Source organism: Moesziomyces antarcticus (assembly GCF_000747765.1).
Source record: "Moesziomyces antarcticus DNA, scaffold: scaffold_v10003, strain JCM 10317, whole genome shotgun sequence".
Taxonomy (NCBI): Eukaryota; Fungi; Basidiomycota; class Ustilaginomycetes; order Ustilaginales; family Ustilaginaceae; genus Moesziomyces; species Moesziomyces antarcticus.
In genome coordinates, this window is record NW_014639007.1 from 746,345 (window position 1) to 767,400 (window position 21,056).

General features: G+C 62.0%; 5 protein-coding genes across 5 annotated transcripts; 3 read left to right on the plus strand and 2 right to left on the minus strand.

Moving 5' to 3' along the window:
• Nucleotides 1–1,167: 1,167 nt before the first annotated feature.
• Nucleotides 1,168–3,750, minus strand: PAN0_003d1741 (uncharacterized protein; the record flags this gene model as incomplete). The annotated part of the gene is made up of 1 exon (XM_014802699.1): nucleotides 1,168–3,750. One exon carries the CDS (start codon nucleotides 3,748–3,750, stop codon nucleotides 1,168–1,170), a length of 2,583 nt encoding a protein of 860 aa, XP_014658185.1.
• Nucleotides 3,751–4,522: 772 nt separating this feature from the next.
• On the minus strand, nucleotides 4,523–9,850 carry PAN0_003d1742 (uncharacterized protein; the record flags this gene model as incomplete). Its single annotated transcript, XM_014802700.1, has 7 exons — nucleotides 4,523–5,425; nucleotides 5,498–5,963; nucleotides 6,033–6,055; nucleotides 6,190–7,378; nucleotides 7,458–7,623; nucleotides 7,776–7,843; nucleotides 8,124–9,850. 7 exons carry the CDS (start codon nucleotides 9,848–9,850, stop codon nucleotides 4,523–4,525), a joined length of 4,542 nt encoding a protein of 1,513 aa, XP_014658186.1.
• A 666-nt stretch (nucleotides 9,851–10,516) lies between these two features.
• PAN0_003c1743 (alpha-aminoadipate reductase Lys1p) lies at nucleotides 10,517–15,052 on the plus strand (the record flags this gene model as incomplete). Its single annotated transcript, XM_014802701.1, has 1 exon — nucleotides 10,517–15,052. One exon carries the CDS (start codon nucleotides 10,517–10,519, stop codon nucleotides 15,050–15,052), a length of 4,536 nt encoding a protein of 1,511 aa, XP_014658187.1.
• Nucleotides 15,053–16,822: 1,770 nt separating this feature from the next.
• On the plus strand, nucleotides 16,823–17,484 carry PAN0_003c1744 (uncharacterized protein; the record flags this gene model as incomplete). The annotated part of the gene is made up of 2 exons (XM_014802702.1): nucleotides 16,823–16,840; nucleotides 16,969–17,484. 2 exons carry the CDS (start codon nucleotides 16,823–16,825, stop codon nucleotides 17,482–17,484), a joined length of 534 nt encoding a protein of 177 aa, XP_014658188.1.
• A 271-nt stretch (nucleotides 17,485–17,755) lies between these two features.
• PAN0_003c1745 (uncharacterized protein) lies at nucleotides 17,756–20,845 on the plus strand (the record flags this gene model as incomplete). The annotated part of the gene is made up of 1 exon (XM_014802703.1): nucleotides 17,756–20,845. One exon carries the CDS (start codon nucleotides 17,756–17,758, stop codon nucleotides 20,843–20,845), a length of 3,090 nt encoding a protein of 1,029 aa, XP_014658189.1.
• Nucleotides 20,846–21,056: the final 211 nt, after the last annotated feature.

Here is a 21,056-nt window from a genome sequence, read left to right on the forward strand (position 1 = left end):
CTAGATGAGGCCGACAGTGGCCGTGTTTGCGGTTGAAAGTCAAGGTCAGGAGAGCAGGGTCATGTTGGTCATGACGGTGACGCCAAAGATGCAGGTGGTTTGAACGGACGAAATCCCGATACCGAAGACAAGAGGGAGCGGAAGCGGAAGTGTGCTTCTGCTGATGTGGAGCTGATGCTGCGCAGCGTTTGCGCTCGCAGTCGGGATCGGGGAAGGAGCGTCGGTGTTTGCCTGTTTTGACGCTTTTGCAAAGCTTTTTTTTTGGCGCCTCTCACCATGCGAGATGCGAAGGCTGATTCGGTTTGGCACGCGCTTCTGCCGCGTCTGAACAGCCCAGCAGCTCCAGCAGCCCCTGAGGGCTCCAAACAATCAGAAAATTCTGCAGCGCGGCCCCCACGCGGCGAGATGCGGATCTGCTTTGCATGACGCTTTGGCGGCTGTCGTACCGCTCTGCTCACTCGTTGTGCCACGATGCAGGCCGCCGACCTTCTCAGCTCGTTTCGATGATGGCGTAGAGCCGGCTTCTTCGATACTTGCAATGATAGAAACAAGCCGTACTGAAGCGCCCCCGCCTCCTGAGGCGCACAAGGGCTTCCACGCAAGGGCTTGACGAGTCGGGGTCCAATCGAGCGCAATGACGGCATAAAGAAGGTCAGACTCAACATTTTCCGCGGTGGACGGGCGCAGCAAATCGACGCGGAATCCAAACGCAAATCCAAATCTTCCGATCCCGAACCTTCGGCGGCCCCGAATTCCGAAGAAGGTGGCCGGTCTTGCTCCTGTCGATGACCCCCGGCAACCAATCCACGGTATAGCAGCCAAGACTTCTCTTGCCGGCGCTCCGCAGCGTCGGTCAAATTGGTCCACGCGTAACTCCGAAGGGCCTTGTTCACGGACCTAAACTTACTTCGGCAGGGGATGCCGATGCCGTCAGAGCGTACCCGACCCCGATTCATTCCTTCTGCAGCGCTGCATCCGCGTTGCGTGACGACATGAAGCCATGCTCATCTTCCCACCGCCTCCAACCAGGAAAGCCACTTGGCTCCCCGAGGCAAGTGCACAGCTGTTTCTTCGGCATCGGAAAAATGATCGGTCTGAATTGCGAAATGGATACGGCGAATGCGAACGGAATCGGAACGATGGGCTAACTTGTCGGGTTCGTAGGAATCACTTGCGACCCTTCCTGTAATCCTGATCGCCCTTGCGGTCCCACGTGGGAGCCTCCTTCTCTTCAGGTTGAGTCTCGTCCCACAGGCCGCTCCTGGCGATTTTGACACGCAGCTTTTCGCGCCGCCTCGCCTCGTCGTCGGCGCCTGCACCTCCTGTCTGCGTCTCGGCCTGCGTCTGTGTCATTGCGCCCGCCTTCCTCTTGCGGCCGTTACCCATGGACGACGACGGCAGCGGCGCGCTCGCAATGTCGATCGACTCCTGCTCTCCCACCAGCGAAGACGAGCTCGAGCTGGTCTCGGGCTTCACCTCGGCCACCTCGTCCTGGCGCGAAGCATAGCCGCTGCGCTTCCAGAAGATGGGCTTCTGGCCCTTGAGCGCCTTGCGCATGGGCTTGGCGAACACACCGAGGTTCTCGGCGCGCTCCTTGTCCGGGTCGTTCTCCTTGTCATAGTAGTACCAGCACTCGAGCGGGTTTCCCGACGCGTCCTTACCCGCGCGCTGGATCACGCCGAACATCGGCGAAGACTGCAACACCACCTCGAGATGCTCGCGCCACGCCTTGCGCGCGATCGACGTCCAGCGCTCACCGCCCTCGCTCTGCGTGGGCCAGCCGTCGACCGTGCAGCCTTGCTGCAGCGTGGCGGCGCCCGGCAGCTTGCGTTTCGACGGACTGAACGCCACCGAATGCTCGCCCGCTTGGCCCTTCATCAGCCCGGGCGTGGTGGTGAGCACCGAGCGCACCGCTTCCGACGCACTGATCGTCGCCGTGCGGTGGAAGACGATCGCGCCGGCGAGAAGGCCAGGCAGATCGTACGTGGGCGCCAGCTGGCTAACGCCGTTGCGCGCCAGCTTCTGCAGCTCCTGCACCGACGAGCCCAGCAGCGGCGAAGAGGGCGCCGGACTGTTGCTCGCCGATCGACGCGCCGAGCTGCGCACAGCAGCTACCGTGGCCGCAGGTGGGGGCATCTTGGCCTGCGACTCTGTGAGATCACCCGCGACCGCCGCCTTGGAGGTGGCGCTCTCGCTCGTCGGAGTGCGCTTGCGCGCAGCAGTCGTCACCGTCGGCTGGGTGGCGAGCGCTGCGTCGCCGATCTGCTCGTCCACAGCATCGGAATCTGAGAGCGAGCTGCTGTCATCGTCGAGGGCGGCGATCGCAGCCACGAGCTTGCGCGGACTGGACACCGACTTGGGCTTGGGCTCGAATTCGGCGGGCACGTAGTCCTCATCGTCGCTCTCGTCGTCTTCATCGTCGTCGTCGTCGTCGTCGTCCAAGAGCGCTTTGGCGCCGCTCGCCATCTCCTCGTCGCTGTCGCCGGCGCGAACTTGCTGAGCGTTGAGCGGTCCTGCCACGAGCCCACCACCTCGTCGGTGGGCAGGCGTGGGCGAGCTGTGCACGTCGTCGGCTTCCTCATCCTCTGCGTCGGCGGCTGAAGCGCGGCCGCGGTTGCTGCTGGCGCGCTTGCTTGGCGACAGCAAGCCGAGCATATGAGGAGGCGAGCTGGCCGGCGGGGAGCTGACCGGCATGCCTTCCAAGGCCTGCGTGGTGACAGGCGCCTGTACATCAGCCGCGCCCTTCTTGACGGGCGACGTGACACGCTGCGTCCATTCGTGCACGCGCGCCTGCGACGACTTGACGGGCGAGGCGCGGCGGTCGGTGCTGGAAGGCACATGCTCGAAGCGGCACTTGACGCCGAAAAAGTCGATGAGCGTCTTGCCGGGTGTCAGACGCAGCACCTGGCCCTCGCGGCGACGCTTGCCCTCGACGATCAGGCCGTTCTGGCCGACGATGCGCACTATGAACGTTCCGTTTGCGCCGCTCGTGTTGGATTGCGACGCGAGGCGCGCGCCCACAGGTGAGCCCTTGGCGGTGAAGCTCGACACGGTCTGCTTCTTGACTGCAGCCGCACGCGCCACGAAGGGGATCCATTCGACGATCGCGTGGATGCGCGAGACGTGGCGCGCGTCGTTGGGCAGATTGACGCGCATCACCTTCTTGGCGCCTAGGCCCTGCATCGAGGGCGGGATGTCGCCTGCAGTCGACTGCTGCGAGCCATCGTTGGCAGCCATGGCGTGAGGTTCGCCAGAAGGCTTGGAACGTCCGATGACGAGACTGACGCTCTTGCTTCCGAAGAGCAGGTTCGGCACCGCGTCCGTGTCCGCATCCAGCTCCGTGTTCGGGACCAGGCCGAGAAGCTGATTGCCGAGCTCCTGCGCTCGGTCGCGCGGTGCACCCACCGTGCTGTCGCGGGAAGGCTGAATTCGTGGAGTGAAGGCGCGCTGCTGCTTGACGGGCGAGAAGCCAAGCTCTTGGTGTCGCGGCTGCGTGACGGGCGACGAGAGGAACACGGACGAGGCGGGGGGCGACGAAGGCGGTGGAGTGGCGCCGGCCTTTTCCCTCGTTTCCTGGAACGTCTTGACGCGAGCGCCGACGAGGTTGAGGTCCAGAGGCGCAAACGGACGCGTCGCGGCAGCCTCTTTGGCAGCCATGAGTGCCTTGCCGATCTTCGCTCCTTTGACGGGCGACGAGCCTGGCATCGGAGGATCCGACGACGGAGCTGGCGTGGGAAGGTCGTGCATCATCTTGGCAAAGTCACGGCGCGTCTAAGCAAAACACGTCTCTGAGAGTCCTCCGACGATAGCCAATGGAGACAGCGATGCACGAATGGATGAGAGCACGCTCCAGCAAGCGTGGCTGAGACGGAGCAGGGTCGATATGGTGGAGCTCTGGATCTATCGAAGTCCTTGAGGTGGCGGTCTTGAGGCGGTCGGTGATGGATGGTCAGGAAGCAAGGCTCAGCCGTGTCTCAAGTCGAGCCCTCGACTCACCTGCAGCCGCGAGCACAGGCTTGCTCAGGGACAGCCTCGACACGAGCCGCCGACACGACTAGACACCGCGCCTGGCTCCTACATTCGTGTGCACGGCGTGGCTGGCTCGCGCTGCCCGGCCACGCGCAGTTTTGGACAAGTGGACTCCTTCGCGACTTGGCGCGGCCGCGAGCGAAAAAAGTGCAACACGAACGCCTGTCACGGCCCACTTCACGCGAACCGCGCCTGGCGTTGGCGTACAGCCTTTTCCTCCACACGCGATTTTCGCATCGTGAAATTGTTCGATATGCCACAGCCTAACATACGAAAAATTTCCCGCCCTCACGTCCAACACCGCGCAACTCTGCCGTTCAACCACACGCCTCGAGCCTCGATGGAGGATCAATAACGAAACTCAAGATTCTATGAGAGGACTAGAGACAAAGGAAAGGTCACGACACGACGGAAAGGAGCAGAAGTGAAAGCGGAAGCGAAACTGAAGAAAAGGGCAAGACTAAACGAGACGAGCATGGTGCTGGCGGGGCTATCACATGACAGGCGCTCCTCCGGTTCCAGCCGAGCCGTCGCCCACGCCCGCACCGGCGGCGTATTGAGGCTGCTGGGCGTATTGGGGCTGCTGGACGTATTGGGGCTGCTGAGCGTACTGTGGCTGCTGCTGAGCGTACTGCGGCTGCTGCTGAGAGTACTGCGGCTGCTGGAGAGCAGCCTGCGTCTGCTGTCCGATGGTGCTGGTGTACTGTTGGAAAGCCGCATTCGGGTCGGGCGAGTTAATGATCTGCTGGGCTACACCTCCGTACTGCTGTATGAGCTGCTGCTGTTGTTGCGGGGTCATGGCATGCCACTGCGCCATAGCCTGCTGGACCTCGGGCGATTCGGCGGGCATCTGTCCATTGCCATTCAGCGGCAGCTGCTGCGGAACCTGCTGCGCGGCAGTGGCCTTTGGCTTGCTGTCGGTCGAGCTCGAGCCACCACCGTATCGGAAGGGCATGCCGGTCTTGGGGTTCACCTGCTCGCCCGATCCCGAGTCGTAGTACATGCCCGTGTTGGGGTCGACGAGAACGAGGTTGCCCGTGATCGGGTTGAAGAGCTGGCCGTTGGCGCCCGTGCTGATCGCGTTACCCACCGAGCTGGCTGCATCGCCGGCAGAGTGGTAGTGGCTGTTCCACTCGGCAAGGAGGGCCTGCTGCTTGGCCTCGTGGACGTGGTGCAGGTACATTGCCGTAACGATCGCGGTGGCGCCAATCGCCAGTCCGCCAGACCAGCCCAGCGAAGGCAGGAAGCCCATGCCTGCCACGCTTGCCAGGCCTCCAGCGCCTCCCGCGGCTCCCGCCCTCTTCTCCAGCGCACCAGACGACTCGGAAGCGGCATCCTCAGCGTGATCGTTGTTGACGTCGCGCTTGATGACGGCTGCAAGCTCAGCCAAATCGTCCTGCAATGAACGATAAGAATGGCCGTGAGTCACTACCTTTTTATCCCAGAGAAAGCAGGAGGAGTAGCTTACCTTTCGAGCCTCGGCAAGACTGCGCTTGGCCATGGGCACACCGCCAGCGCCAGCAGCGGCTGCAGCTCCGCCAGCACCAGCACTGGCGGGATCGGGAGACACGCCATTGTCGACGAGCTCTTGTTGGCTGCACATGTGCAGCGGCGGCAGCTTGTTCATGTTGAGACGCGTGTACGTCGACTTGCTCCACAGGATACCGCGCCAGTCCTTGATGATCATCTGTCCATACTCGTCGCAGATCCCAGTAGGCGCCAGGCCATACGGGTTGTCCGGAGTGGTGTTGGGACGCTGGGGGTGCGCGTAGTGGTCGAGAGCAAACACGGTTCCGACGAGTGCGCCCAGTCCAAGGACGCCCTTGACAATCATGCCGGTGTTGCCGCCCTTGGCAGCGACATTGGCGACGTTGGCGGCAGCACCACCCTCGGACAGTCCCATCGCTTGCTCTCTCAGAGCTGGGTTGTCGATGCTGTCCGGAGGAGGATGAAGTGTCAGCCAGCTACAGCTTGAAATGCCAGAGAGGCTTGCAAATACTCACGAAGAGAAGGCTCGCTTGTCGACCTGTGCACAGAAAGCGCAGACGGAGAAAAATGATCGTGTTGACATCGACAGTCAATTGAGAGCTCGAAAAGGAATAGACTCAAGTGCGCAGCGAGCTATCAAGCCCGTCAAGGTGGAAAGGGGAGGCCTCATACCTTGAGATGTCGCACGGATCGCTTCTGCATGCGTCCAGCGCCAGCACCACCGGCACCAGCGCCTCCAGCGGCGCCACCCGATCCAGCATCGCTACCACGCTGGATGATCTGGCCGGTCTTGGGGTCGCTGACGTCAAAAGTGACCGAGTTGATGAGGTAGCCGGTACTGGGGTCGATGTAGTACCTGATCTGCTGCTGGACAGCACCCGGTCCCATGATGTAGTACATCTGGACCTCGGGGTCGTAGATGGGCTTGGTGCCGCTCTGTCCACCGGCCTGGCCGGCAGGAGGAGCAGCAGCCTGCTGGGCAGCGCCAGCACCAGCACCGGCACCAGCACCGGCACCAGCACCGGCACCAGCTGGAGGGGCGGAGTACTCGGCACCACCGCCGGTGGCAGGTGGCATGGCGCCCGCACCTCCCATACCGGCCGAGCCATCGACAGGGATGGTACCAGGAGCGGCGCCACCTGCAGCCTGGAGCGCCTGCATCTCCTCCGGGCTGTAGCCGGTGGTGGTATCGGCCGGCTTGGTGTCGAACATCTTGGTGCCGACGTAACCGAGACCGACACCACCAGCCGCAGCGCCAAAGAGCCATCCCTTGCCGATGCCGCGCTTCTTGCCAGCACCCTGGGCAGCTGCAGCCTGAGCTTCTTTGGCAGCCATGATCTGCTTGGCCTGGATCTCCTGCATCACAGCCACCTGCTCGGCAGTGTGAGCGTTGCTCTGCTTGATCTTGTTGATGTGCTTGTCGATCTTCTCCAGCTTCTGAGCGAGCATAGGGTCCGCAGCGCTCGAAGCGTGGCCGTAGGCCGCAGCGCCGTAGGCGGGAGGATGGTAGGCCGGAGGAGGCGTGAGGTGGTTGTGCACGATGGTGTCGCCAGCCTTTTGGGCTTCGCCACGACCACCCCTCAGCAGGTCGGCGGCTCCCTCGGCCAGTCCGAGCATACCGGACGTCTCACCACGGCGCGACAGGACATGCTCGTTCTCAACGCCGGGGCGCGCGCCGGCGTCTCGCTTTTGGTGGGGTTCCTTCTTGCCGGCAGCGTGGTTGGAGCGCGCACGGCGGTGCTGCTGCACCTCGTAGTTCGGGTCGACTGCACCAGAGGTCGTGGCAGCAACCGAGATGGCGCCAAAGACGATGGCAGAGAGAAGCGCAACCTTCATCGTGTCGTCGGACCTAGAGCTGTTGCTAGCCTGACGTGAGGAAGAGAGCAGACTCGGTCAGCACGATTCGAATCTGCTAGCAGCTTGACGGAAAGATGGCTTACCAGTAGCTTCCAGAAAGAGAAGGATCGGAAGGATGAAAAAGAACGTGGTGGACCGATGTCTGACAAGCAGACGGAACGGTGTTGGGAGAGGATTGGGAGAGAGTTGAAGCGGGAGCGATTGCGGCCTCGTAGAAAGGGTCGATAAGAGGTGCCAGAGCGGGGCATGCTTAGGGGCAGTGGGCGTGGCTTTAAATACAGAAGGCCCATCCACGGGCAGGTTGGTGGGGCATTAAAGCGAGCACGCCAAGTGTGCTGTGCTGTGCCTTCATAAGTGGCTTGTGGGTTGGAGCCAATTGTGGTCCTCGCAAAGGCAGACACGGAGTTGCCGTGCTACTTCATCGATGCAATCAGCGTGCTGCCATCGTCCGGAAGATGAAGTGGGTCCGCTGCGTTGCCAAATGTGTGTAGATGCGGAGCGGCATAAACGACATCGACCTCAATCACTGGGAAGCAGACAGTGCGCAGGCTGATGGTCAATAGATGCCCACATGCGACCGAAGGCGTCTAACGATGAAATGCAACAGATGCATGAGCACGGACTAGATCAGGCACTCGGACTCGAGGCTACGGCTTCATTTCGCCAAGTGGGTATCGGCAACAGCTTGGGCGGACCCTTGCCGTCGTTTGTTCAAAGCGCTGCGAAGCTATATGAAAGCAAAAGCCTACCCGTTCTGTCCTGATCCGGAGGTGGGCGAGCGGTGGGCGTCCCACGTCTCGCGAGCCCTGTCCTTGAGGTCCTTGAGCTTGCGGTCCTTCTTCTTGCGATACATGCCGTACCTGTTGACGACTTCGATGACCCACTTGCTCTTTGTGACGTTGATCTGGCTGGTGTCCAGGCCGCGTTCCTGGAGCCGTTTGACAAACTCTTCAAAGTGCTGCGAAGATGAGCGGTAGTGGCCGCTCCACGGATAGATCGAGACGATCACGCCGTCCTTGACCTTGAGCACACCGGCGACGGTGACGAGCGATCCGGCCAGCAGCGACGAGTGCTGGAATCGGCCGCGCTGCTTGATGCCGATGTACATGTTGTACGAGAGATCCGTGACAAAGATCCATGTGTCGGCTTTGCGTTTGCGGATGAGAGCATCCTGTTCGCCACCGTGGTCGTGTGTGCCGGCTTCTTGGTCGCCCTTGACGATTTGTTGACGTTCTGCAGAGGTGTACAGGCCGAGTTTCTGTTTGAGAAGATACTTGGGGCCAAGATTGGCCTTCTCGAGCAGCTTTTCCTTGCGCGACTGCTGCTTTTCGTCCGGGTCACGGGTTGGTTTCGGATAGCTGGTATGTGCAGAAGCTTGTGTTTTTGAGGAGGTGTCGGAGCTCGCCGATGTCGACTCCTTGGATGACGACTCTGGAACAGCCTCGTCTTCGTCAGACAAGGACGAGTCGGATGTGAATGAATCGGACGAGCTGGCGGACGTGGTGCGCCTGAACTTGATCTTGTCGTCACGCACCACATCGCACGCCTCTCCACGCGCGATTGCATTCTGCCATTCTTGCGACTGGCGAAGCGCAACACCGCGTCCCTTGCCCAGGTCGCCATGGTCGTACTTGGAGGTGTTGACGAGCTCGCTGGTGCGGCACCAGCGCAAACGACCTTTGCCCGCCTGCTTGAGATGGGCACGAATGTCGTGGAGGTGTCCGTTGGATGGAAGCTGCACCTCATTGTCGACGTAGGTGAGGTAGTTGCGTCGTTCGTCTGGAGTGAGGTAGGTGATGCGCTCTGCTTCGAGCTTGGAGCGCGGACACTCTTCGAGGCTGAGGTCCTTGCCCTCGCCTTCGTCGAGCCAATGGAGAAAGTTTTGGCGCGTGTCGGCTTTGAGGTTCCAGTGGCGATGGTAGTGTTTGAGGTTGCTGCCGTATCTGTGCTTGGGATCGAGCATCTCGAGCCAGTTCTGGTCTTCCATGCGTTTGGTGAGCGTTCTGGACTCGCGGATGAACTCGTCCTTCTCGGCCTCGTTCTTGAAGGTGAAGGGCAGCTTGTCGAAGAAGCTCGTGCTCATCAGCTGCTGAGAGAGCGAGTTGACGTTGGGCGATGAGGATGACGACGAAGACGAGGTGCGATGATGCAGTCGAGGGGGAGGCGACGAGGCCTTGCCTCGGACCGCTGCCGGTGGTGCATGGTCCTGCTGGCCGAGCTGCTCGGCCATCACGCCTCCACGGTGCCATCGCGAGACGGGGTCGTTCTTATCGCCGCGGCGCTGCTCCTCGAGCGTCTTTTCGAGGCGGGTGGTGCGCATTACGGAGCGGATGCGATCTGCCGCGTCAATGCGCGTGAAGTCGTCCGAGGGTGATCGTGCTGGTGAGGCGGATGTAGGCTCCTTGCCGCCTGGAGACGGCCCCTGCGTGGCATCGGTGGCAGGCTCGACCGCGACGGGCCCGGATGTGGAGTCCATTGCTGTTGTCGACGTTGGCGACGGGAGGAGATCGTAATGTTTGGGACCTCAGCCGGGCATTTCGCTCGAGGGCGTCGAAGTGGATGGGAAGACAACAACAGACCACCTCTGCGCCAACGGCAGTTTCTTGACGTGGGGCAATGAGGCTTGGCTCGGATGGACAGATGACGACAAGGTTGTCGAGCCTGCTGCCGTTGCAGCCGTTGCCGAACCACAACCCTGCCAGGAGCATCTGAGACAGGCACTTCCCGGCTCAACAAGCACAGCCCAGGCCGATGCATCCCCACGTGGATCGGCTCCATCGGCATCATCGAGTGCCGTTGGCAGGTAGGAGGCGCGAAAAAGGCCTTGTTAGGCCGACACTGAGCCCTAATTTGTGGCAATCAGATGACTCAGGCTTATTCAACAAAAGTGGGTTTGGAACGTGACTCGGCGCTTTGAGCGGTCCGTGGGAGGACAGCAGCATGCCACAGTCACGGCAAAATGCCGAAGCTCGACTGGAAAAGGGCAGGCGAAAGAGGAGGCGAGAGAGCCCAAAGCGGCACAGAGCCAAGAAGAAGAAGAAAGCGGCGACTCGAACCTGCGCATTCGCTCTTCCCCACCAACAAGCTTGATCCCCGACCCAGCGTGCCACCAGCTCCAGGTCAGTGATCGTCTTTGCAAGCCATGGCGTCTTCCTCAACGTTGCAGGCGAGCTTGGATCGATGGTCGGCGCGGCTGACCTCGCTTCCAAGCATCGCACTGCCCACCGACTATCCACGACCTGCCACCTCGCAGCTCGTACAGGCACTCTCGTCGTCGACGCTCTCCTCGGCCACAAGAAAGGACCTCGTGCGTCTGGCTCTCCACCACGAGCTCGACCTGCATCCCGCCGAGCACGCTGATGATGACGAGGACAACGCGAGCCCGACGCCGTTCCACCTGCTCCTCGCCGCGTTCTGCGTGCTCCTTCACCGATACACAGGCGACACGGACCTCGTCATTGGCTCGTCCAACCCATACACGGGCGAGCCTCTCATCCTCAGGATCCCCATCGAGCCCAACGATCCCTTCTGGCAGATCGTCCGCCGCATCCAGCAGGTCGAGAAGGAGGCGGCCGCCGATGCCGTGCCGTACGACGAGATCGTCAAGCGCGTCGAGGCCGAGCGTGCCGAGCGAGAGGGCCCGCTGCCCGAAGGCGTGCAGAGCGCACCCATCTTCCGCGTCCGCTTCTTCGACGAGACAGGCGGCAAGGCTCGCAACTTCATGCAGTCGACATCGCTCACCACCGACCTCACCGTCTTCCTCACCAAGCCCGGTGCCACACCCGGCGACGACTCGGCCAACGCGGCCACCCCTGCGGAATCGGCCACGCCTTCGTCCCACACGTTCCGCGACTCGTTGGTGCCCAACATCGCCGTGCACCTGTCGTACAACTCGCTGCTCTTCTCCTCGCAGCGCATGCAGCTCATCCTCGCCCAGCTCTCCCAGCTCATCTCCGTCGCTGCATCCAACCCAGCCGCCGCCGTCGGCAGCCTGCCCATCCGCACGCCGCAAGAGAACGCATTCCTGCCGGACCCCACCAAGGACCTCGAGTGGTGCGGATTCCGCGGCGCCATCACACAGATCTTTGAGCGCAACGCACGCGCGCACCCGGACCGCAGGTGCATCGTCGAGTCGCTTGCCGACGACTCGGGCTCGCTCGCCGAGCCCTCGGCTCCGGCAAGCCGCGTGCGCGAAATCACCTACGGCCAGCTCGACCGCGCCTCCAACGTGGTCGCTCACCATCTCCTCCAGGCAGGTGTCCAGCGCGAGGAGGTCGTTACGACCTACGCCCACCGTGGTGTCGACCTCGTCGTCGCTGTTCTCGGTACGCTCAAGGCCGGCGCGACATTCAGCGTGATCGACCCGGCGTACCCGCCTTCGCGCCAGAACATCTACCTCCAGGTCGCCAAGCCTCGCGCCCTGATCGTGCTGGCCAAGGCAGGCGTCCTGCAGCCCTCGGTGCGCAAGTGCATCCAGGACGAGCTCGAACTCCGCACCGAGGTCCCAGCGCTCGAGCTGCTCGATGACGGCTCCGTTCGGGGTGGCGCTGCGTCGCAAGGCGGTGCTGATGTGCTCGAACAGCAGCAGGCGCTGGCGGGCGAGAGCACCAACGTCGTGCTGGGTCCCGACAGCGTGGGTACGCTCTCGTTCACCTCCGGATCCACCGGCATTCCCAAGGGTGTCAAGGGACGCCACTTTTCGCTCACCCACTTCTTCCCCTGGATGGGCGAGCGCTTCGGCCTCGGAGCGCACGAGCGATTCACCATGCTTTCCGGTATCGCCCACGACCCCATCCAGCGCGACATCTTCACTCCGCTCTTCTTTGGCGCCGAGCTGCACATCCCCACATCCGAGGATATCGGTACGCCTGGCCGTCTCGCCGAGTGGATGGCGGCGACCAAGGCGACCGTCACGCACCTCACCCCCGCCATGGGTCAGCTGCTGAGTGCGCAGGCGACGGCGCTGATCCCTTCGCTTCGCAACGCCTTCTTTGTGGGTGACGTGCTCACCAAGCGCGACTGCACGCGTCTGCAGGCGCTTGCCGCCAACGTCTGCATCATCAACATGTACGGCACCACCGAGACGCAGCGTGCGGTGAGCTACTTTGCCATCCCTCCCGTCAGCACCTCGACCACCTTCCTGCAGACGCAGAAGGACATCATGCCCGCCGGACAAGGAATGATCAACGTCCAGCTGCTCGTCGTCAACCGCAACGAGCGCACCGCCACCTGCGCCGTGGGCGAAGTCGGAGAGATCTACGTCCGCAGCGGTGGCTTGGCCGAGGGTTACCTTGGACCCCCGGAGGTGACGGCTGAAAAGTTCATGCCCAACTTCCTCGCGCCCAACCTCAGCTTCCCCGATACCATCAAGGACAAGCCCGAGGGTCAGTTCTGGAAGGGTATCCGCGACCGCATGTACAAGACGGGTGACCTGGGTCGCTACCTCGCCGACGGCACCGTCGAGTGCACGGGCCGTGCCGACGACCAGATCAAGATCCGCGGCTTCCGCATCGAGCTCGGCGAGATCGACACGCACCTTTCGCGCCACCCGCACGTGCGCGAGAACGTGACGCTCGTACGTCGCGACAAGGACGAGGAGAAGGTGCTCGTTTCTTACTTTGTGCCCGGCGCCGGTGCTGCCGAGTTCGAGGAGCAGGTCACCGAGGACGACGAGGGCGCAGCGGCGGCAGGAGGCAAGGCCGCCCGCGACGCCATGCTCGTCAAGGGCATGCGCCGTTACCGCACGCTCATCAAGGACATCCGCGACCACCTCAAGCGGAAGCTGCCAGCCTACTCGGTGCCGACGCTGTTCGTTCCGCTGCACAAGATGCCGCTCAACCCCAACGGCAAGATCGACAAGCCTGCGCTGCCCTTCCCCGACACCGCCATGGTGGCCGCTGTGGGCTCGGGCAGCTCGTCCGGTGGCAAGAACGGTGCGGACGCTGCGGCTGCGCTGGCGGCTGCTTCGCCAACCGAGCGCTCCGTAACGGAGCTATGGTCGCGATTGCTGCCCAACGCACCCTCGCCGATCCCGCTCGACGAGAGCTTCTTCGACCTCGGAGGCCACTCGATCCTGGCCACGCGCCTGGTGTTCGAGATGCGCAAGCAGTTTGTCATCAACGTGCCTCTTGGAGTTGTCTTCGACGCTCCCACTGTTCGAGGTCTCGCCAAGGCTGTCGACCAGCTGCGCCAGGCCGATCTTGGCCTGGGTGCTTCGCAAGCCAACGGTTCGGCGGCCTCGGCCAAGCCGAGCGAGGAGGCGAACCTGGACGAGAACTACGGCGCCGACGTGGCAACGCTGACGCCGAGCCTGCCCGAGTCGTTTGCGGGTGACAAGGTCAAGACGGCTGCGGCAGGACCACGCACCGTGCTGGTGACGGGTGTCACTGGCTTCTTGGGCGCCTTTATCCTGTACGACTTGCTGACCAAGCGCGCGTCGAGCGTTGCCAAGGTGTACGCGCATGTGCGAGCCAAGGACGAGGCGAACGCGCTCGAGCGTCTGCGCGAGGGCTGCAAGGGCCGAGGCATCTGGGACGACAAGTGGGTGAGCGAGGGACGTCTCGAGGTGGTTCTGGGTGACCTGGCGGCACCGCAGCGCCTGGGCATGTCGGAGGCGGCGTACGCCAAGCTGGCGGACGAGGTGGACGACATCCTGCACAACGGTGCTCTCGTGCACTGGGTGTACCCCTACAGCAAGCTGCGTGCTGCCAATGTGGGCTCGACGATCTGTGCGATCAAGCTGTGCAACACGGGCAAGAAGGCCAAGACGCTCACGTTCGTGTCGAGTACCTCGGCGCTGGATACCGACCACTACATCCGACTGTCGGACTCGATCGTGCACGGTCAGGACCCTGCGCAGAATGGATCGGCGGAGCAGCTGCACGGTGTGCCCGAGACGGACGACATCGAGGCCAACAGCCGCGGCCTCACCACGGGCTACGGTCAGTCCAAGTGGGTGGCAGAGAAGCTCATCATGATCGCTGCGTCGCGCGGACTCAAGGCGTCGATCGTTCGACCGGGCTACGTCGTGGGTGACTCCACGACGGCGGTGACCAACACGGACGACTTCCTCTGGCGTCTCGTCAAGGGCTCGATCCAGCTGGGCTTGGTCCCCGATATGCACAACCCGATCAACATGGTGCCCGTCGACCATGTGGCGAGGATCGCCACGCTGGCTTGCCTCAACAATGCGCTGGAGCTCGACACGATCAACAAGACGCCTGGCACCAACGCCAAGGTGTTCCACGTGACCAACCACCCGAGCATCCGATTCAACGACATGCTCGGCCAGCTCAGCCGCTACGGCTGGAGGGTGGAAAAGACCGAGTACGTGCACTGGCGCGCGAGGCTCGAGGAGCACGTGCTCAGCACGGGCTCGGGCTCGGTCGAGGACAACGCGCTGTTCCCGCTGCTGCACTTTGTGCTGGACGACTTGCCGACGTCGACCAAGTCGCCTGAGCTGGACGACCGCCACACGCAGGCGATCCTCGACGCTGCCTCCGAGGGCAAAGCCCAAGGCACGGTCATGGGCGTCGACCGCTCGCTCGTTGGGACGTACCTCGCCTGGCTGCTGGCGGTTGGCTTCCTGCCTGCGCCGTCGCAGGCGGATGCGGAACCGCTGCAGCTCGCCAACATCGGCACAGAGATGAAGGCCATCGGCCGTGGATCCGCCAACTAGACCCTTTGCCCTGTGTCGCGTAGAGAAGACTCCTAGAAATCGAAAGATGATCCGATACGATAGCCGCGGAAATGCTAGAGGCCCAGCCGTTTGAGAGCCGAGTCGAAGGTGTGCTGATTGCGCCCAGGCCGCATACGAATTCATTAGTGTAGGCGATTTCATTGAGCGGGCGCGAGGGCGGGCCGAGGCGGGTCCACGCGGGACGAGCGAGGCGCGGGAACCGAGGAAGGGCAATTGCTTCTGGCGAGGCAGGATGGAAAGCTCTGCGCTCGACGAGTAAGTCCGAGGCACGCCTACGCGGAGCCAAGAGAGCCGAGGGACGAAAGAAGGGATTTGTTTGTTGGTCGCTTGGAAGGGACAGAGGGCGTTGGTTGTCTCACTTTTGCACCTGTCAACCAAGGGCGGTGCAAACAAATGCTTCTTTTTGGCGAGGCGATCGAATTTGGGTGCGTGGGGAGGCAGAACCGACGCAACTACAGTACGAATCCCATGCTTCTGCACACATGGCGATCGACGGCGATCCATCGGCGCTAACCATGGGCACACGATGCCAGGGTAAGGCCTCCCAGAAGCTCTGAAAGCAACGCGAAGCGGAGTCCGTCCCGGTCGCGCGTTGGAGGAGAGCTCGAACGAGCGACGATCACCGCCCTCCTGTCTCGCTTGCAGCGCCCAGACCTCTGAGGATGCCGCTGCGTCCTCGTCCTCGCTTGGACGACGTGATGCGGCACTGCGGGTGCTTGCGGATGCTTGCGACGGCCCGGCGTGGGCGCGCCGACGTCTCGGCTGCGATGCGTCAGTGCGGCTCTCATGGAGGCGCAAAGAGGAGCCTGCATGATGCATGACCAAATCGATTCCCGTGTCCGCGTGGACTAGTCGTTGCACTGCGCCGTGATCATCTCGGCCAAGTGGGACGTTCCCCGTTAGCAACCGTGCCTGCTACGGGCCGACGCAGACCTGATATCGTCGTGGAGCCGAAGGCGCCGCTGTTCATCACGTCAGTTCCGCGGCACGAGCAGAACGAGTGAGCTGGTCGCCCAGGTGTGCATCGCTTAAGTCATGCCTGCAGGAGTGAATGAAGAAATTCGATCGTGGCCCGGCACGACGTTTAGGCGAGCAGGCCTACACGCAGCGCGCGTCGGCGATACGAAAGATGGTCGACGCTGCGCCGGGCTCCTCGTGAGTCGTGCTGAGCGCTTTATTTCAGACGAAACTTGACTCCGATGGAAGATACAGCTGAATGAAGAGATCCGCCGAGGCAACAGGCTGCAGTACTTATGTCGCTGAGGCCGAGAGGTGTGAGAAAGCACTGCCATGCATGTGATGGACGCTGGCTTTGCGTGATTGTGTGCATTCGAAACGAGAAAAAGGAGCCTGCAGGTCCACCTCGCCCGGCTCCTCCGCTCCTCCGACGCGCATTCATCTTCGCGTCGCAGAGAACAACACTTTTCTTTCTTTTTTTTTTGTTGTTTCGGCTGGCTTGGCCATGCAGGTCGACGGCACACAGCTTCCGCGGCCGTCTTTGCTTTCTTCTTGCAATCACGCCGAGTCTGGGTTGGCCGGCACACGGTGGTCTGCGTTTGACTCGCTTTCCAGGCGGGTCCGGCGAGCTTTCTTCGCTTCGGCCCGGCCGGCCCTCTTCGCCTGTGAGAGTGAACGTTGCGGCCAAGAAATCTGCGTCAGAATGCAGCTGCACGGCAAGCTTCTTCTGCTGCCCTCTCTCCTTTTTTTTCGCCGTCGCGGCTCTCGCTCTGGTCTACGCCGATGCCAACTATGGACGCCGACGCCGAGGTGCTCACATGCAGTTGAAGGAGGTCCCGCACAGCTGCACGACATCGATCATCTCTCCTGCGCTCCACCCACAGTAGCCGGATCCCGACTCTGGCGCTCGTCGAGTCTTCTTTGCTCCCACATGCTAGGAAGCTCTGGTGGCTGCGGTTCCTCCTTCGGAACTTGTCGACCCAGCTTGCTCCACCGGCCTCCGGCCAATACTTCCGTCCTCTTCTGCACCTCCGCTCAGCCTCCGATATCTTGCGTGTCCATACAACCGCGCGCAGGCGGACTTTAGCCCGGTCCCTGAACGGCCAACTTGCTCGCCCTGCCCTCTCGTCGGCCCTGCAGCTTTTCCGGAGAACTCTGCCTACCCCGCTGCAGATCCATCAGGGTTCGTGATCGACATCGACCAGGCCTTGTGGGCGCCACCTATACCTCCCGTGTGGCTGCAGCCTCCGTCGCCACAAAAGCATTCCGAATCACTCGACACACTATCGGCCCGTCGCATCCCGGACTCATGCTCGACCGCACCTTTGAACTGCCCACGTTTCTGCAATCGCTCTGATCGGTCGCCGAAGCTGGCCCTCCTGATCCGCCAGCTTTCCGTTTCAATCATACGTTTGGCCGCGACGACCGTCACCGATCTCGACGGACCTTGCTAATACTGCAAACACTTCGACCGCCCTGATCTCAACCTCATCCCGCCAGCCCCGCCGCTGGCCTCGACACATGCTCTTGCGTTCCACCCGGGCTGCATCATCACCTCGAACAGTGGAAGCGGTGCTCTCAACAGCACACATATCTTTTTTCGTCCAGTTGCATTCTCAGCACACCCATGCCAACCTTCGCCAAGCCGCGCCATCGTCTCGTCGGTAATCGGCTTCACAGAGAGTCCGCTGTTGTGCGTGCGGAGGTGCGCTTCCGGCGTGCGTGATGCAGCACCCTGACTATGACCATGCCAATCAGCAAGGCGAATCACCCGTGCCTTCCCCTTCGCATCGCAGGAAGCAGCCGTCGTCCTCCTACGTGTCGACCCTCGATCACGCTCTCAGCATCACGACGCCCACCTCTCTACGCAAGAAAACGCTGGCTAGCCCTACGGCGTCTCAGGCTGCCCCTGCAAGCCAACGCCAGCCGACGCCGGCATCGCATTCAATCACACCAGCAAAAGACCACGCCCTGCAAACGCCCACGCGCCATCCAGCTCCGCCGCAGCTTCTCTCCCTCTCAGGGCACGAGGCTTTCAGCTCACCCGGTACTCCTGCGTCGCCATGGCCGACCGTTCCTGTGCGCGAGTCCGTCTTGGGCCAGGACGACTCAACGCCTCACCCAAACAGCCGACAACAGTATCGAACACTAGCGCGGGACCAGGAGTGGCTCATGTCAGGCTCTTCATCACAGCGGAGCTTTGACATGTTTGCCATCGGCTCGCAGCCGAGACCCATGCCCGTCTCCCACGCTTCTCATGCTATCGGAAGCGTGCCGATCACGGCCTCGGCGCGTTGGACTCAAGCAGACGGGTTGTCGCTCCTGCCCGTCAGCACAGAGGGTGTTGCTGTCCCGCCTACTACTTCGGGTGCCTTCCGATCCTACCGAGAACAGCCTTCGGGCAATCAACGCGCTCAAGCCAGTGAATATCCAATCGCAAGCACATCTGTGCTCAGCCCGACTTCGAATGCTTCCCTGTCGCCCACGCCGGCCATGTCGGCATTCCCGATCGGCTCCAACGACGCTTCGTTCCTCAGCTCCATCTTTCAACAGGAAACACCGAGCCTGTCCACGCACCTTCTGCCCAGCAATGATCTCACCGACCAGCTCGATCCACAGACGATGCACCTCACTGCCTCCAATCCGCCTCCATTGGATCCTGCTGGGCTACACGCCCGTCCTCTGGGACAGCGCATGACTGTCAACGATTCATCCGCAGCCTCGAACACAGAGAGAGCCTCGTCTGGCTTGTTGCCCCGGCAGCCATCGGCTGCAACCGCCTCGGCCGTATATCTGCACTCTCCTTCGACCCTGGCAACAAGCAACTACTCGGCTTCCACTGGTGGGCGAGAGACTGCCCAAGTGGCCGGCGCCAAATCGCAGGTTAACATGCATGACGACCGTGCTTTCTTTCTCCCGGTAAACTCTGGTGGCGGACAGGGCGGTGGCGGCAAAGTGGTCGAAGAAGAAGCTCTATCGGGCCTTGGTCTCAACCTGGACGTTTCGAGCCCAGCAGCACACAGCAAGGCGAGCCGCATTCCATCAGCCCCGTCTGGCCTCATGCTCGTCGACGAGATGGGCCGATGGTTTCTGGGCCCGAATGCGGAGGATCCTTTGGCTTCAGCTCATTCTTACAATGATTCCGGCGCTTTGCATCACCGCGCGGGTCGATGGCATCAGAACGAGACTTCGAGCGCATCCTTGGGTGCAACGACCGAGGCCAGCTTCACCTCGAACAGCAACTCATCCACTTGGGACACTTCCTTCAACGACCTGCACAGCTCCATCAGCGGAGCCCACTCAGCCACCGCCAGCAGTCATTCGACTACAACGCCGGCCTCCTCCATCGGTCTGAGTCAGAGTCAATCCCGCGCCGCGGGAAAGCCAGCCGAAATGGCTCCTCAAGCCATGGGAGCACTGCGCCCAGATGCAACACCCGAGGTCGCGATGCACGATTTCAGCGAGTTTGGACAGTCCGTCTCGATCGAGCAAATGGCCGAGGAACGCTGGCGGACGTGGCCCAGAAGTCGCGACAGCGTCGTGCTTCAAAATCGAGCGTCCACCTCTGCGCTTCCTGCAACCCAAGAGCCGATCGTGGCAGCGACTCCAAATCGGCCGGATGAGCGGACTTCGTTCGAGTCGCTGTCCGTGTCGTCGTCCTCGACACGATCCAGGCTGATGGCGGAGCCTTACAACAAAAATATGCGATCGGGCAGACCCAGCAGCAGTGCCAGCACAAGCAGCCGCAGCTCCGTTGGCAACCTGGCTGCAAATGAAGCTCAGGTGTCGAATGGTACCACGGGCCCCACCCGCCCACGCTCCCACATTGCACCAGGGTCACTTCGCATGTCGACCGCCGGCAGGACCGGATCGAGCGGCGGCCTAAACGTGGACGGCGGCTTCAACCCTCCCGAGCGAGTCTCTGGCACGGCACTTGCGCTTCGACGTGCGCGAGGAATGTCGCAGGCCAGCATGCCACCTTCTGGCACGGGCGCCAGCTCCATGAAGCTGACGAGATCGAGTGACGCGATCCTTCCTCCGAACAGTGCTGCTTCGTCCGCGGCCAAAGCTCGGCATAGCATCGCGCTGCAGAGGAATGCAAAGAGCAGCGAGGGTGCCTTCCTCATCACACGGAGGCCGCAATCCGTGCTCGAAACCTCGACCGACTCTGAATCGCTGCGCCGATTGGCGACCGCTCCGGATCAAGCTCGGGACAAGGTAGGCTTCAATGAAGTCTCGGCAGCATTAGACTTGCTTCGAACATTCTTCACGCAGAAGCCGCAAAACGAGTCTGTCAAGCCGAACGAGCCCGGAGCTGAAGAGGAGATTCGATCTGCGGCCAAAGATGCCGACGATGGCGGGTCGCCTTCTAAGCCAGGCCGCACCCTACGACGAACCAAAGGGATCTTGCCACCACGCGGCGTCTTCTCATCTGTGGACGAATTTGGGACACTTCAGACACCTGTCGCTGCGCGTATGCATGGCGACAGTGGAGACTCGACGTCCATCCTCCGACCCGGGCACGGGCGCACTCAGAGCCTCGGGGTTGGCCACATGGCCCTCAACACAAGGCCGGGCCCGAGTTTCGGCAGGCAGGACGACCGGATGGCTGTACTCGAAGATCTATCGGAGCGTGTCTTGAGGCTCCAAGCCGAAAGCGAACGACAAAGGGAACGGCAGGCAGCCGCCACCATGCCACCGCCGCCTGCCCGACCCGCCTCGATGATGGCTCAGCAGCAGCAGAGTCCCGGTCTGTCTCGAACGCGGCGAGAGATGCACGAAGAGTACCTTCGCAAGAGATCAGGAGCATCTTGATGTTGCCACTATACCGCCACCATACCACCACACCACCAAAAAGTCTGTCCATATTCGTTTGGACCACTCCCACATTCCTTTCTTTCTCCTGCATATCAGCTCCTGATGCGAGCCAACCTCATTTATTGATACCACTACATAATCTCTATCAACTTTCTGTTCTTGACGTGCTGGTCGAATATGGGTTGGCGGAGTAGGTGGCGACCTCCGA